General features: G+C 36.7%; 1 protein-coding gene across 3 annotated transcripts in view; it reads left to right on the top strand.

The window, feature by feature from the left end:
- LOC103720113 (DNA topoisomerase 3-alpha) overlaps window positions 1-15550 on the top strand; it is a 74814-nt gene extending 59264 nt beyond the window's left edge. For 2 of the 3 annotated variants that reach the window (XM_039117137.1, XM_008809676.4), the window contains 9 exons: window positions 3746-3798; window positions 3872-3968; window positions 4084-4122; window positions 6233-6311; window positions 6439-6510; window positions 10767-10850; window positions 13236-13409; window positions 13899-14010; window positions 15138-15550. In XM_039117137.1, coding sequence (XP_038973065.1) covers window positions 3746-3798; window positions 3872-3968; window positions 4084-4122; window positions 6233-6311; window positions 6439-6510; window positions 10767-10850; window positions 13236-13409; window positions 13899-14010; window positions 15138-15369 — 942 coding nt within the window. In that variant the 3' untranslated portion in view covers window positions 15370-15550. The remainder of the gene's footprint in view (window positions 1-3745; window positions 3799-3871; window positions 3969-4083; window positions 4123-6232; window positions 6312-6438; window positions 6511-10766; window positions 10851-13235; window positions 13410-13898; window positions 14011-15137) is intronic. The other variant, XM_008809677.4, reaches the window with a different exon arrangement.
- The last annotated feature ends 930 nt before the right edge of the window (window positions 15551-16480 follow it).

Genomic DNA, 16480 nt, shown 5'->3' with positions numbered 1-16480 from the left:
TTGTGATCAAAGTCCGGGCCTGGGATGTTACATCAAGTTTCTAGATAATTTATCCCATATTCCTAACATGTGCCTGCTTGATAGCCATCATGATACTGATCTTCTGTCTGATACTGGACTGGCCATTCGTAGATCGCAGCAATGAAATCCAACTTGTAAACTGCTTAAGGCCGTGGAAGGTGGTACCCACTCGAATACAACACGTCATAGCTTGATTTTGTGGAATAGGATCTATGGACGACTTGCATCTCGATACGTCCAGGCAAGGTTTGCCGTATTGGTACCAGACCCCATACTGGTACCATCCTATAACAATTTGGTATAAGGTACGATACGAGATGGCGAGGCATACCGAGTGTTGGTATGATATGAGGCTGTGTACTGGTTTGGTACCGGTATGGTACAATACGTTCGATATGGTATGGTATCGATCGGATTAGTGTTGCACCATACCAGAGGTGCTACATATATTTTTTCTCGATCCATGTATACGCATAAATCAACACTTATTTTTCCAATTTATTTAAATTTGGGCTTATGTTGCCACGTGCATGATCATGCCTAAGTTTAAACAAATTTCTGTTAAATTAAGATAAGAAATAACATGAATTTTCCCAAACATGCTCCCAATTTTGTAGAAAATTTTTGATCGCTATTTTATTTATTATTATTTTTAATCCAAAATAAATTTTTAATCTAAAATTACGTATACTTAATGAAAAAATATGATTTTGGCTGTATCATGTAGACCATCCGTAGATTTACAACATTACATGAATTCATGCGAAAATCCAGAATTTTGGCTTGATCTTCCCACATTTCTCCATTTTTGGCCAATTTTCAGCCTAAGCAAGAAAAAAAAGAGAGGAGAGGGAAGAGGAGAGGGCCTTTTACCTGATTTTGGGTTGGATATGAGCTGAAATCTATGAAAATCCTTCCCTTTTCATTATTTTTTTGGTGGAAGAATAAAATAGAGAGAGGTGGAGAGAGCATGGGAGGCCTTCTCGACCTCCCTCTTCATAATTTAAGAGGATTAGGGGCCGAACCGGGCTTGAACCTGGAGAACTGGGCAATTCTGCTGAGTTTGGGCTTGAACTGCAATGTGTGGGCCTGAATTGACCAGTTTGGGCCTCGTCTCGAGTCGACCCCCCATACTTGCCTGGATTTGGGGTGGATGCTTTGGTAAGTTTTGAATCGGGCGGTTCAAGATGGTACCACTAATCTTGGATCATCTGAAGTTCTATTGCTGGATGACAGAACGACAGATTAAACAATAACACAATTGGTTGTTCTCTCTAGAGATTTGATCTATACCAAAGAATGCCAAACCGGGCCGTACCGCCCGGTTCAGGCCGAACCGAGCCGACCCGATCTCTGACCGGGTCGGTTTGGGCATATAAAATGGTTTTGGCCCCGTATGGGCCGGAACCGGCTGGTACAAGAGCGAACTGGATGGAACTTGATCGATTCCGTCTAGTTTGGCCTGGACTCGGTGCGAACCGGTCGTACCGAGTCCGCGCACGCTTGTGGCATTTTTGGCGACTTGTTCGGACCGATTTAGTCCCGTCCAAATCGGTATTGAACCAGACCGGGTGCCGACCGGTACGACACCCGGTATTGGTTTGGCAATCCTTGATCTATACTTAGTAAGTTGAACTGATCTGGATCAAGTACCGTCAAATAGGATTTTATCAACAAGTTGGTCATTCTTGCTTTATTATTTGAACTGATGATAATCACTTAGTCAACCAATTGACATAAGGCAACTCTTTCCATTTGAGTTCAATAAAAATACTGAAAAATTCAAATCTCCATAAGAAAAAAGGTCAACATTTCAGGTAAAGAAAAAATAGCAGATTTCTAGGCATGGGTCAAAATCATGCTTAAGGGTATTTTTAAAATCTTAATAGATCATAAATGTAAATATATCCAATATTGCTAAAACTTAGGACTTTTTGGTAAAGGTTAACATCTTTGTTTGTCTTTTCGTCGAATATGATACATATCAACATGCTGCACTTTAAGAAAAAGGTTCATATATATGATATACAATGCATTAGTCGAGGCTTATTGAACTGTTCGGAGTTGAGTGGTTTAGGGCATATCGAACTACATTAGCATGGTTCAATTTGGGCTCTCAAAATGAGGCAAGGGGTGAACTGCACAACAGGTTGAGCTAACTGATTTTGCTCAATTTCGAGCTGTATTGACCCAATTTGCCTGCACTGAACTGCCCATCTCTATAAAATCTCCTAACTCTGCATTTCTTGATTGCACTTCAACCCCCTTAGCTCTCGCTTTCTCTCTCACCTTTGCTTATCCAATCTCCTCGGTTGGACTTGATGTTGGCCTTATTGAGTCATCTCCATTGTGTCTCTTAGTCGCCTTGGCCTCGGCATTGAAGCCATGAGGTTGTCGAACCCATCTTTGCCCTCGACCATCTCCACTTCAATGGCTCCTACAGCTGCACCCCCATTATTTTCTCCGCCAGCACTAGTAGGATGTTGGAATGGTGCTTCCCTCCCTCTTCCCCTCATCAACTCTCTCTATTTTTAGGGTGAAATCTAGGTTTCGGGTGAATTAGCAGTGGCATGCATAACATATGTCGATGCGATACTATATCATACCATATTGACCCGATACTTGACCAGTATGGGTTATGGTACTCGTTCCACCAACATTGGTATTAATTAGAAATTTAAGTACATGCGGGTTATTCCATCTCATCCCACATATAGTTTTTTGTCTTGTCTATCTGGTGATTCAAGTTAAATCAAGCATATGTATACACACATGCATGTGTGCATATATGTGTTAATGCGTATGCATGCATGTGTATGGGTAGGCATTTTCACACCTAAAGGTTTATGGATACCCAACCAATGTATGCAGTAATGCGATCCTATTCCCATTATGAAAATCCCAGGAACACTGAACTAGGTATTCTGGTATGTTTTTGGCAGCGGCTGTTGATGCCCATGATGATGCTATAGAGGACATGAAGTACACAGGATGGTATTTGACATGGTATTACCAATATCTAAGCTTCGTATCATACTGCCAGTATGTGCATACCTGAACAAGTTGTTCATTTATAGACCTAGTTTGGACTATGAAATTTGAGCTAATTTTTGTTGTTAATATGCAAATATAGGTGTGTGATTTTAGTATGTGTAGCCAAATGTTTTGAAACTAATAAACAATATTTATTGCTAATAAACAAATTGCTTGGTTATCTAGAATAGTTTATGATGCTAGTTCTTTCGAGCTGTTTAAAAAGGATAAAGCAATTAAAATTTGTCTAAGCTAATTCGGAAAAAAAGGAGCATATCTAAGAATTCTAGTTGAATATATATATATTTTTTTTGCGAAAGTTATATAAGTTACCATGCCTATATCTGCCAAGTTTTGGCTTGATACAATACAGCAAACCCACTGTCCCCACCCCTGACTGACATAGGCATGACACAAGATACTAAGACTTGAATTGAATGGAACTTAAACCTAAATGCTGTTCTCTGTACACAACTATTGAGACATGGTTAGTAGTGCTACCATTCATTAGACCGTTGACTATATTTAGTGCACGACCGGGCTCTTCTCTTTCTGCTGCTAATAATTATATTATATTGAAGATTCTTATGAAATTCTACACATTTCATCTTGAGTCATTCACAAAGTTTCCTTCTTGCATTGAAATAGTTTTTCCTGTAGTTTAGTGTATGATGTGTCTATCTAATTGCAGGCAAGGCTGAATAGAGTGAAACTCTTTGAAGCAATGGAGTTATTTTTTGAAAGGTAACATTAGATCTCTATGCTCTCTGTTCATGTAACTTTTTTAACTTTCTTTTTTTTTCTTCTTATGATGCAGATCTAATAGATCTGGTGCAGATACACATAATATCGGAGAGACTGTAAGGCCGTGTGATTCGTGTCATGAATCGGATATGGTGCTGAAGCGAAGACCGGTATAGGCTTTCCCATTTTCTGAGCTGTAAATGATTCCTACTTGAAGAGCTAATATGCAATTCTTTATCTTGGCTTGTTTCTCTGACACCTTATGCCTTTTTCCCATTTTTCCAGAGTGGTGACTTTATGGTTGGATGTTTGCGCTTTCCATTGGTGAGCTTCATATGCTGGATACCTTAGTCTCATAGCAACTTATAAATTAGGAAAAGATTGGTGCTGTTTGAAGATTTTTGAAAATTGTAACTCTGTTAATTTTTTCTCAGCAGTTATTGTATATTATGATAGGATGCATCCAACACATATCTACATTAAATGATAAATTACAATTCTATTCTTAACTTGTTATGATCTTTTATTAAGGAAATGATTCAATTTTTTATGATCTTTGAATCATGAAGACAGGACCTATAAGTGAAGTTTGGTTTATGGTATGACAGATGGTGTTGACTTGGGTTACCTTAACTTGCTCTCCTCATATGTGTCTTGTGAATTGGAATGTCTAATACCAATTCATACTATTATTTGCTCCAATTTCAATAAAGGAGTCATCTTTATCTTTAGAGAACAGGGGACTTCAACATGAGGAGGATCTGCAGAACATTTTCGTGATCTAATATTCTGATTGACAGATTGAGATTAGAGAGTGCAGGAGTTTTAGAAGACAAGTAAAGATAACACTGCTTAGTTATGGAAAGTTGAAAGGCAGGGTAGAGAATACCAAAATTTTTGACTGCCATAGAAACCGAACAATGCTTATTAGAAAAAGAAACATGTGAACACATTATCCAAGAAGAAAGCATTGAGCAAGGTTTGAAATCCCAGTTCCAGATCAAGTATTGGTCTGTGTCCAGGTTAGTGCAGTATTGGGATGATAACATATCTACACTTGGGATTGCTTGGTGTCTTGTAGTTCATTGGATGCCATTTTTTTATCTTCTTATTATTCTTTTTTAATGGTTGTTTAGAGGCATTTTATGGTTTTTTTATGTCATAATTGTTGGTCCATGATTGGCTTTATGGTGCAGGTTCCCGTACCAGTTAAACATCAAATTGGTGTTGGGTTATAGTGCCTATTTTCTAAGCACACTATCCCTGTTTCTTTCTCCTAGCTCTTGTTATGTTGTTTCTTGTATTTAAAGGATGTATTGACACGGGCCCTCTCCTCAGGCCTTCAGCCTTGGGGCAGATCAACCAGGACAACCTGTTTTCACAGGTCCTGGGTTCTCAGATCAGTCCCAAGACCTAGTATACGACCAGTTTGATCAGAATGGCCGGATATGGACCAGGAAATACTAGGTCGTCAATCCTTGGACCTTAGTATGTTAGTGCATTCAGAGGAAGAAATATAATAGATTTTGTGAAGAATTTAGATCATCAATATATCAATAATACAATTTAAGAATAAGGAACTTTGTTTCTAACCATTCCATAATCTAGGGAACGACCTTTACTGATCATAGACTTAATCTGTTTGCACCTTGCAATGGCAAACACACAACATGTGCATTACTACAGTTTAGTCATATTCATCCACAAAAGATTATACTGTTCAAACTTCAAAGCATTATTTTCTTTTTAAGATGATATCATGACTTAACTCGTGCCGTTCTTACTATGATGATTATATATAAGTTTCTGTATGATTCTGTTTGTTCCAATGCACAATAATGCCGAGTTCATTGAAGGTATTAGAAAAGGTATGAAACCGATCTAGATCGATCAAGCATGGTAACAAAGTGGTTATATGTTAGTAGAGTTAAATTTGACCTCAATGCTTAATATTTGAATAACTATGTGATGTTTTATTAGTTTCAGACTATAAAATTGTAACATTGTAATCTGAACTATACATGACTGGCCTGGGTTACTATAATAGTTTGGTCAATAAGACAGGTTGAGACTTGAGTTAAGAAATTGTTAAATAATTTGGAGCCGACATGGAGAAGTCCTAAAACACCATCTGGTCTGAAGCTATGAAAAGTGCAATCAACTATGAGTTTTGTGATAATAGTATTAATAAGGAATTGATGCTGATAACACATCTTACTGCTTGAGCTACAATGCATGGCACTGCCCCAAGAGCAGTGGCTATTGAAAATAGAGCATATTTCAACATTGGCTTTCAGATTCATTAGTAATGAAATTTTGAGCTGCTTCTAACTTGTCTAGCTACTTCATGATTTGTGCTCCCAGTTTCTGCATTTTCTGTAATTCTTCAAGTAATTTCTGTTTGCCATATTAATTACCTGCCATAACTTCGCAGTGTAGGAATGTGGTTTGGCTCCCAGGATCCATTTCAGAGGCAGCTGTAACTAGCGAAGTTTGCCCCACTTGTGCTCCAGGTCATCCAATCATCAAAGTGTACAATATATAATTTTTTTTTCTCTGACCTTGCCTCATAAAGATGAACCTGTATTTTCTTTTTCTAAATATTTATTTTATATTAATAAAATTCTATTTCATTTATAGGTCCTGTTTTTCTGATTCAATTTAAGTTTCGTCGACTGGAGATACCACCAAACTATGATGTTGATCATTTAGGTAAGTGCAGTTTTTTTTATTTTTTATTTTTTTTTTCTGTGAGAGTAAGTACTCTTCTATGATAACAGTAATCAAGCTCATCATGTATTTGTACTTTGTCCAGCCTTTATTGAACTAAGAGATGCATCATTCTTGATTATTATCCCTTTAAATTATTCTGTTTAACACTCCATCTTTGAATATCATACAAAACAAAGCACAAAATCTATTAAAATGCTCTTGGTACATTTTGAAGGTCTTCTTTTATGCACTTATCTGGTGTCTCTTTTGACATTTTGTTCCCCTCCAATTCTGGTCAAACATACCAGCACTGTTAAGTGCATTATATTTATACATAAATAACCTTGTGATAAGTTACTAGACATTAGCCATGTTTACTAGTAAATAATATTAGCTACTATTGATTTAGACCATATTGTGATTTCATTGTGATCATGTATCAAAACATTCAGCATTCTGAAAGTGTTAGATATGGTTGGATTACTCGACATGATTGTCAATCACTACAGTCTGGAAGGTAATGCAAACAAAGCTATAAGCTTTAGTTCCACTATTAAGCAAATAATGAAAATAAATTAATTGAGTGATGCAAAATGAATTTATTCTAGTGCCAAAAAAAATAGTAGAAGCATGTTATGAAGTATTGATGCTTATATAAGAATGACTGTAATCACAAAGACATTTGATTTAAAGTTCATTTGTGTATATTTTTAAAGAAAATCAAAAACAAGGAACAATTTGATAGCAAGATGGACACCATGTGATGCAGGAGCATCCAGGGAGTTTGCTTAATTAACTACTTTTAATTTGTTCTTTTGATTAGTTTAGTTTATAGTCAGTAATTATGTCTCTAGTTATATTAAGTAGTTATGTGACTAGCATGTGACTTTTAGTGAGTTTCAATGGCTAAGATTAGATAGGGTTATTTATCATCAAGGGCTGGGATTAGAGAGCTTCTGTAACCCTAGTATAAATAGTCTTTTAGACTCAAATTAAGTCGCCGTCTTATTCTTGTTTCAGAAGTTAGTGGTTTACAAACCCTAAAATCCATTGTTCTTGTTCCTGTTTCAATATTGCTGAATTTTAGCCCCTATTTTGCTGTCTATTTGCTGTTTTTTACATCCAACACTACTATCAAAGCAAAAGGATCCTAAGGTTGCATACGATTTTATTTATAAACTATGGTTGGACATGGTAGAGGCTGTGGAAGGGGAAATCATGCCCAGCAAATAGAATTGGCTGGGATGCAGCATGTGATTGAAGATTTATCGCGGACTGTACAAAGTTTACAGTGACAGGAACATGTGGGAGATCATATGGAGAATCGAGAATGTGACCACGATCCTGTAGACATGCCGGAAGGTGGTCTTGAGGATGAAATTGATGATCAAAAAGATGAGAACCCTTTTCATGATGTTGGACCTGTAAGTCATGCGGTATGAGGTGGATTGGAATAGCGGTTAGTTCTTCTCCAAGCAACAAGGTTAATGGATTTTTATCTGCTGAAAAATTTGAAGCTGAGAGTAGACAAATAGGAGTTATGAATGCGTTGGTTAGCAAACTGGTAAAGGATGATATAATTGGAGAATCACATGAACATCCTGTTGAAATTCAGCAATTGTTAAAAGAGTTTGAGGAGCTGGTTGGTGATGATTTGCCACAGGGTTTACTGCCCATGAGGAGCATCCAACATGCCAGTGATTTGGTTCTAGGAGCATCCAACATGCCATTGATTTGCTAAAAGGTTGGTGCATGAAATCAAATGCCCATGTGCTTGTCCAGCCTTGCTCCTAAAAAATGGTTCTTGGGGATGTATGCAAACAGCTGTGCTATTAACAAAATCACTATCAACTACCGATTTTTCATTCCTTGCCTAAAATATATGCTTGATCAGTTGGCTGATTCGAGAGTATTTTCGAAGATTGATTTGCAAAGTGGTTATCCCCAAATCAAATTGAGGAGCGGCGATGAATGGAAGACTGCATTCAAAACACTCGATGAGCTCTTCGAGTGGTTAGTGATGCCGTTTGGCCTTTCTAATGCACCGAGTACATTTATGAGGGTTATGATGGAGGTACTAAAACCTTTTTTGAAATCATTTGTCGTTGCTTATTTTGATGATATTTTACTTTATAGTCAAACCAAAGAGGAGCATTTGGTTCAGCTGGGCCAAGTTTTAGAGGTGCTCCGTAGGGAGAAGCTCTTTATAAACTTGAAGAAATGCTCTCTTGCACAACGAAGTTGTATTTCTAGGATTTATTGTTTCAGCAGATGGATTAAAACCAGACCCTAATAAAGTGCATGCCATCACGGAGTGGCCAACTCCTCAATCAATCAAAGAATTTTAAGTTTGTAGGGTTAGCCTCATTTTATAGGAGATTGATAAAGAATTTCAGCTCCATTATGAGTCCTATGAGTAAAAACTTGAAGAAGAACAATGTTGAGTGGTCATATTCTGCGCAAAGAGCCTTTGAACAGATCAAAACTTCGATGACAAAAGCTCCAATGCTTGCATTACCAGATTTTGAGAAGTTGTTCGTTGTGGAGTGTGATGCATTGCATGTGGGAATTGGTATTGTTCCAGCCAAGATGAAAGGCTAGTGGAATTTTTTAGCGAGAAGTTATCTGAATTTTAAATGACGTATTCCACCTTTGACTTTGAGTTTTGTGCTTTGGTGTGGGCTATTCATTAGTGGCAGCATTACTTGGCTAATGAGGAGTTTGTGGTTTATTCGGATCATTAGGCATTGTGGTAGTTGAATTCTAAGAAGAAGCTTAATGAACGTCATGCGAGGTGGAGTTCTTTTCTTCATGAGTTCAATTTTTCACTGAAATATAAAACTCGAGAGTCGAATATAGTGGCGGATGCGTTGAGTAGATGATCTTTACTCATAACAGTGATGAGTATTTGTGTTGTCCAGTCACCTAGGTGGGACCGCCTAGGTGTTTAGTTAGCTACCGGTGAGTATATTACCTAGACACTCCATGTTGAAGATTTATGGGAGTGTCAACAGTTTTGGACACGACACTGGCATTTGGATAGAACATGGCCAACATTCACACAAAGTGACAACGTGGCAATTTCTTTTGGAATGTCATGCAAGGGACTCCTAGTTTCAAGTGTCAGAAAATTAAATGAAGCATCCTTTTTCTTTTAGTATCAAGTTGTCAAGGTTATATATACTCAAGGCAACATGTCTATATTTTTTTTAATATGATATATGATATATATATATATATATATATATATATAATCAAAATTATATGGACACTTTAACTAAAGTGTCATTGTATTTCAAATACAAAGTTATCATGGTTAAGTATTTGAGTTTCGTAACACATCTTAAGCAACCTCAAATGAACCTATATATAAACAAATTAGAAACTCATAGCTATTCTATAATTTGTTTGTTAGATAGTATAGATTACTCTCCTTTTTCCATTTTGTTTCTCTTTCTTGTTAATCATCAGAAATATACAAACATACATACAGAGATAATAGATGTTGGCATGTATATATATGTATAGAATGATTAAGATCCTGGAGCTTCTCAACTGTACTGGACTAGACCTAAGGGAGACTATGTCTTGGAATTCATGCATGACCTAAATCATTCTATACTAGGTCATCCTAGTCTGTCCTGGCCAAGAGGCATGAGGGCAGCTTTGCCTCGATACTTGGGATGGCTTGGTCTCCCAAAACACCAATTTTTAATTTATTTTTGTTTTTATTTTTCTTTTTGTTCATGTTGTTACAAGTTGTTCCGGTATGTCTCATACTAGCTTGGTCCTAGATCAAGATAGACCTGAGGACCAGGATTTAAATCTTTGTGTATTTATGATATACATACACCTATATATGTTTGTTTACGTATAAAGTATATAGATACACAGATAAAAATCTGCCATGTGTTGGTGCCTAGATCTTTGATTGCAGCTGTATTTGACACACGAGGACACATGGCACTTAAGCCATCAGTCTAGGTATCACTACTTATGACAACATTGCCTTTATCCCTTTTTTTTGCAATTTAAGTTAGATTGTGAAAAGAATTTTCTATTCAATTGCTTGTGCATTGTATATGCATGTTTAGAATTGGAAACATGCTGATTTTCTAATTCTAGGATGGTTTCTCATTCAGTAGAAATTTTATATGTTTCCATTAAAGACCCATATAAGAAATTTTCCCTAATTATTTATGAGTTGAAAATTTGAAGTTGGTAATCTCACTTTAAAGAATGCTTCACTCTATTAGGTTGCATTGGTGGCTGTGATGTTGCACTTAGAGAACTAGCAGAGATTTGTGGAACAGGATCTCGAAATAATACTGGTATGACAGGTTTGTTTTCATTATATGCTGTCTTCATCATATACGTATAAAAGAAATCTATACCATATGATATGTAGAACAGAACTTTGCGGATTTTGTACCATAATATAACTGTGTGCAATTTAATGCCCTATTACTCAGGATAATTTCCATTATTGTACTACAAGATTTCACCACATCCTCTAGGCAATTTAATGGAAAAACCAATATTAAACTAACTCTCCAGATATACATTATGAGGAGTCATGTTTGCAACTTCCTTTTGCTATTGGTAGCATCCACAATCTCAGATCAGCAAGGTTAAGCAACAACCGATCTTAATTTCTTTTCTGCAACTGAAGTTGCCATCTTACCTAGCTGGTAAAATTATTTTGGGGGTTAGGGTAGGGCTGACTCCCATTGTGCGGCCTATCACCTATAGGCTTCTTCTACACATTTGAAAAAAAAAAAAATTAAATAAAAATTCTTTTGTGCACCCCTCTGCCATAATTTCAAACTGTGACTTGTAACTCTGATATTTTGTTAATCACGAAAACTTCGTATTTTGTTCTTTTTTTTCACTGTTACAAACAAGAACCTCTAGATTCTTGTGTCATCTAGCACTTCTTTGAGTGTTTAATCCCATTAAATAAATTAATTAACCCAACTGGTCCTATTCTATTCATAAGTTTCAACATTCTAGATTAACAACTTTTCAACATGTCACATAAAAGAGAGAAACTATTAGTCGAAGCTAGATGTCATTACTCATACATAAGAAATGATTCGAGCAAGATCATTCCTAATGACATCCAGTCTCTTTGTTGGTCAAGATCCATGTGTAATCAAAAATTCTCAGACACTATCTACATAGGATTGTCAAGGGACTTGCAATGACCATCGTCCTTAAATATCCACCTTTAAAATACTATGAAGTACAACCTTGACACTCCAAAACCATTTCTAGTCATCGATGAGTGTATTTTCCTAACTAATGCAGAACTAGATAATGACTATTTTCAATGCAATAGAGTGGATCATCTGAAGAAAATCAGTTTCCTTAGCTGAACAGATTTTGACATATGGAGATTCATGTTGTCACATTATGATATCAGTGGATGTTGTTCCTTGTCCATAAACTGTCCCTTCAAGAAATTAATAATAATATGAAAAAAGAGGGAAGGATGAAGAAGAGAGAAAGAAGGAAGTCCAGTTATAGGTCCAAAATTACTTGAAAGCCCGACAAGTTGCTGGCCAGTGCCCCAAGTTCATGGAAGAAACCAGTGTTTCCCTCTATAACTTTCAATGTCTGACGTCTGTATATTTTTGTGCATGTATGTTCACGTATGCATCTGTTTGTTTTCCCATCCCAATAAGTTCACACTGAGCTAATTTTCTATGGATCTTTTTATGACCCTTTGTCATTTAGTTCATGTATCCATTTATCTCTATGTGCATTTCATGTGCCTGTATGCTTTTGCATTTGTAAGTTAGGTTGTTCATCTATTCTGACAAATTGTCACCATGTTAAGTTTATCTCAAACCCATGGCTATTGTCCTCCATGCTGAGTTCACATGGTTATTATGTATAAGACAGTCAGACACAACCTCTCAAGTCTCAGGCTGGATGATATACATCTCAAATGCCTAGCTTGAAATAAGTAGAACCTTGGGAATTCAATTGCCTGTCTCAAGTTCTGTCTTAATTTATTGTCATTCTTTCACATGAGTGTTTATGTTCTGTTCTTTGTCCTGTTGTGTGATAGATGAACAGTGTAGAAATATATGTATTGTTTGATTTCACTACATTGGCCAGTAGTTGGTAAAAACAAAATTTATTCCCTGCATCAGTATCAATGTTGTGTAAGGCCTACTCAACCTTCATGCTAGATTTAAAATTGTGTTCTATGTTCTCTTTTGGTGTCATCAAATTTCCCCAAAAGACTGCACAAAACAAAGTAGTTGATCCTATGATGAATGGAGAGCCAGCCAAGCAGCTTGTTAAAATCTCCTGATTTTCGGACAACTTGTGGACCAAAAAGTGATGCTCATAACAACTCATGTGACAGGGAGCAGAAAATGCTCATGTGAATCCCTAGATTGGTACATAAATTTACTAAACATACTATCAGGAAAAATATTGTTGACCCATATATAAAGAATGTGATATTCCATCTATCATATATAAAAGTGCAGGGTCTGTAGCTTCAAACATTTCATAATTAATCCATATCTGAATGGAAAAAACAGACTCACACAGTAGGGTAAACTACATTTGCAGCTAGTAAATAGGATCTTCATTGTTGGATGAATATTTTGCTTCCTTTCCAATCATATGTTTAGTTGATTTTCATGCATACATAAGAAAAAATAGAAAAATTAACTATTCTTATATGATTTCACTATTGCTACCAGCAAGAGCACAGAGATCCACAGAACCTCCTAGTAGTACAAGGCGAGGAAATTCAAGGCAGGATTCTTGTATGTATTGCAGGCGAACAGGGCATTCTTCAAATGATTGCCCCTCCCAGGTTTCCCATTCACATGGAGCTCCATCCATTCGCATCCAAAAGTCAAGGAATGGTTCAGGTGATCTTAATTAATGATGTGCTGTTCATTATGAATTCAAAGTACGCCTGCAAGTTGTTGCTCAAATGCATGAGGTATAGTAGCTTGCATGCATGTTTAAGAAAGCACAAGCGAATCTTCTGGTGGCATTGCATGTCAAGAATAGATTGTGCATCTTCTGCATGGGTCATATTTGCCTGGCCATAATGGAACACTTCGATTCTTGATTGTTTGGCCTCATATATATTTTTAGAATTTGATGAACTTCTGCCACGGGAATGTCATCCATTTCTCTTTTGGTTTGCGCTGCATTCTGACAATTTGCCACACGATATGCGCGCATGTTAGTAGTAATTAATTAATACAATACACTGTACAAATTTCAAACTAAGCAGTAGTTAGCAATTAGATCTCCTGGAATTCCCAGCTATTCATGGAACTCGCACTTCATGTTCATCATTATCATCATCGTCAGCATAATCTTATGTCAGAATATTTATGTTAATGCAGGCCAAGTCTTGTGTAGTTGTGGAGCACCATGCGCATTGAGAACTGCTAACACAGAAACTAATAGAGGAAGGAAGTTCTACACATGCCAATCTCAAGAATGTGGTTTCTTTGTGTATGTGCGATTAGACATTCTGGAATTTAATTTTTGATTATTTTGCATTGATAGTATATGCTTAGACTTTCGTACTTACTCCTGCATCCATGAATTTCATATTCATGCCCTAATTTCCAGCCTTCCACTGCCCAATAATCCCCCATATTCTCCCTTGAATATTTCAACTAGTTCAGCTCAGATCTGCTAAATTTGATGTCACTGTTGCTCTTTCGGATTACACTTTGTGCAATATTATCCATACCTTAAACAAGTTATGCAAGTAGGTATTTAGCCATGTTCTATGGATTACCTTTATTTAATTAATTCTTCTCTGAATATATGGATCTTTTTTCCATTGGTTTATTTTCTAGCTGTCAATATCCTTAATAGCTGCATTATTGCCCAATTACTGTTGAAGTCCATAGACTTGCAAGTTGATTCAACAACACCTCTCTCTTGCAGCCAAAACATTTTTGAATTGTCTTGTAGGTTCTTTTATTTTATTGATTTTGGTTCTAATATTTTGTCTTCCCTAAGAAACTCTTGAACATAAAACTCATTGTTATGTGGTTTTCTAAACACTTCAGACAATGATGTCCTAATTTCAACAATTAAGTACATGTTATAAGGGTCCACCTATGCATCTAAAACCTCTTCACTTCCCGATCAGGCTATGATCTGAAAAGTGGGATCACCATTTGTTGTTTGAGAAACCTGAAAGAGCAACATTTCTCTGCAATGCTGAGATACAGGGTGGTAGTGTCAGGACACTAGACAAAAAATTTACAGTGTCATGTTGCAACTGATCAAGGACCAATTACGACTCATCCAAAGTATTTTATTAAAATCTCCATGAATGCTACCACCTGATTTTTCAGTTGTTGAGGTCTGTTTACAGACTAAATGCAACCCATTTTATCTTTTGGCGTATATTATATTGCCAAAGAATCAAGTCATCCAATTTCCGATTTGTGCAATTTACAGCCGAAACCATGTGGTAAGCTGTTTACCAGCGGGTGAAAGATTGACTTAGCTAATCTTCATTCTGTAATTTGTTAAATAATATATGGATGGATGTCATGGTGACACAAGAAATGCATCAAAAGAGGAAAAATGCTTCTAATTACACATGTTCGGGGGTGCAGATGGGAAGATAGTCTGGAGAATGGTGGAACGCATGGATGTGGAGCATCTCATGGAAGCAGTAGCAGGGCATCGTCCACTGCAAGGAGAGGCGGTCGTGGCCGAGGACAGGGGGGAGCACGCACTGGTGGTGTAACATTTGTTTCTGCAACTGGTGAGCCAGTATCTGGTAGTTGTTTCGTCTGTGGTGATCCCTCACACTTTGCAAATGTATGCCCAAATCGTGGCAGTTGACTTCTGGAGCAAGAAAAGAAGCAATAATATTCGATTATTGCTATTGCCTACTGTTCGCCTTTAAGAATTCTGGCTTATGTTTCTCTTGTTATGTTGGATTAACTAGCAACTTATGTATGGTCCTTTGTGTAAAAAGTGACTTCTTGTGGATGACTTCTTTTGTGAATGACTTTGACTTGAATACGGTGCATGCTGAGTTAGTTCTTTGCGCATGCAAAACTTGTCTCCTCTGTGAACGATTCCTAACATTTCCTGCAAGTTCGAGAAGCTACTGATGGCAGGAGTTGATGGTACTTAGGGAAAAAATATGCCTTGATAAATGTTTCTGGTACGTTTGTCCACGAACTTGCTTGTTATAGTAGACGAACGAAGGTGTACAAGAATAGTCTGTTACTAAAAGTCAGCCATGCCTAAACTGTATTTTTTCGCATGACATTTGTTTTCTCTGAGATAACCCTGGGAGGTATGAAATGCAGCCAACTCATTTTAATATATGATATGCACATTGTATGGTGAACACACATGCCTTTCTTGGGTGTCTCATATTCACGCACCCTCTACCTATCAAAAGATTAATACAAATTCTTATAATCTTGTTTTTGGGTAATACTTATATTACTCTATTTGATCCACTCATTATAATTGTTATTACACAATATACTTGTGTTTACACTGTATCTTAAAAATCAAGCTGGTGATCAAGAGCAAACACCACATGGATTAGGTTTTGATGGAAATATAGCAGATGTGAGTTGTATGACGCTTGCTAGATTGGGTAGAATTTGGCTATAATGAATGATACTAAGTATAGAGACTTGAGGAAGAAAAAGTAGGATTCAACCATGACATGGATAGGTAGGCTGAAGAATTAAAATTGTGATTAACCATGATGCATTGGTACCAGCCACAAGCTGGAAAATATTGTGATCTAGTTCGTGGTTACATCACACACCAGCATTCTGCTGAGGATCATAATGTCATAGGTAGTTATGAAATGAAAAAAAATAAAGAAAAAGAAAATTTAGTGATGAGATAGAGTATGAAAAATTGTTTTAAAAATAAAAAAATGTTAAAGCGAGGAGTTTTCTAAAACGGTGACCTCTAACAGAAG

Source organism: Phoenix dactylifera, unplaced genomic scaffold, assembly GCF_009389715.1.
Source record: "Phoenix dactylifera cultivar Barhee BC4 unplaced genomic scaffold, palm_55x_up_171113_PBpolish2nd_filt_p 000186F, whole genome shotgun sequence".
Classification (NCBI taxonomy): Eukaryota; Viridiplantae; Streptophyta; class Magnoliopsida; order Arecales; family Arecaceae; genus Phoenix; species Phoenix dactylifera.
Note: the sequence above shows the minus strand (reverse complement) of the source record. Positions and strands in the feature narration are given on the sequence as shown.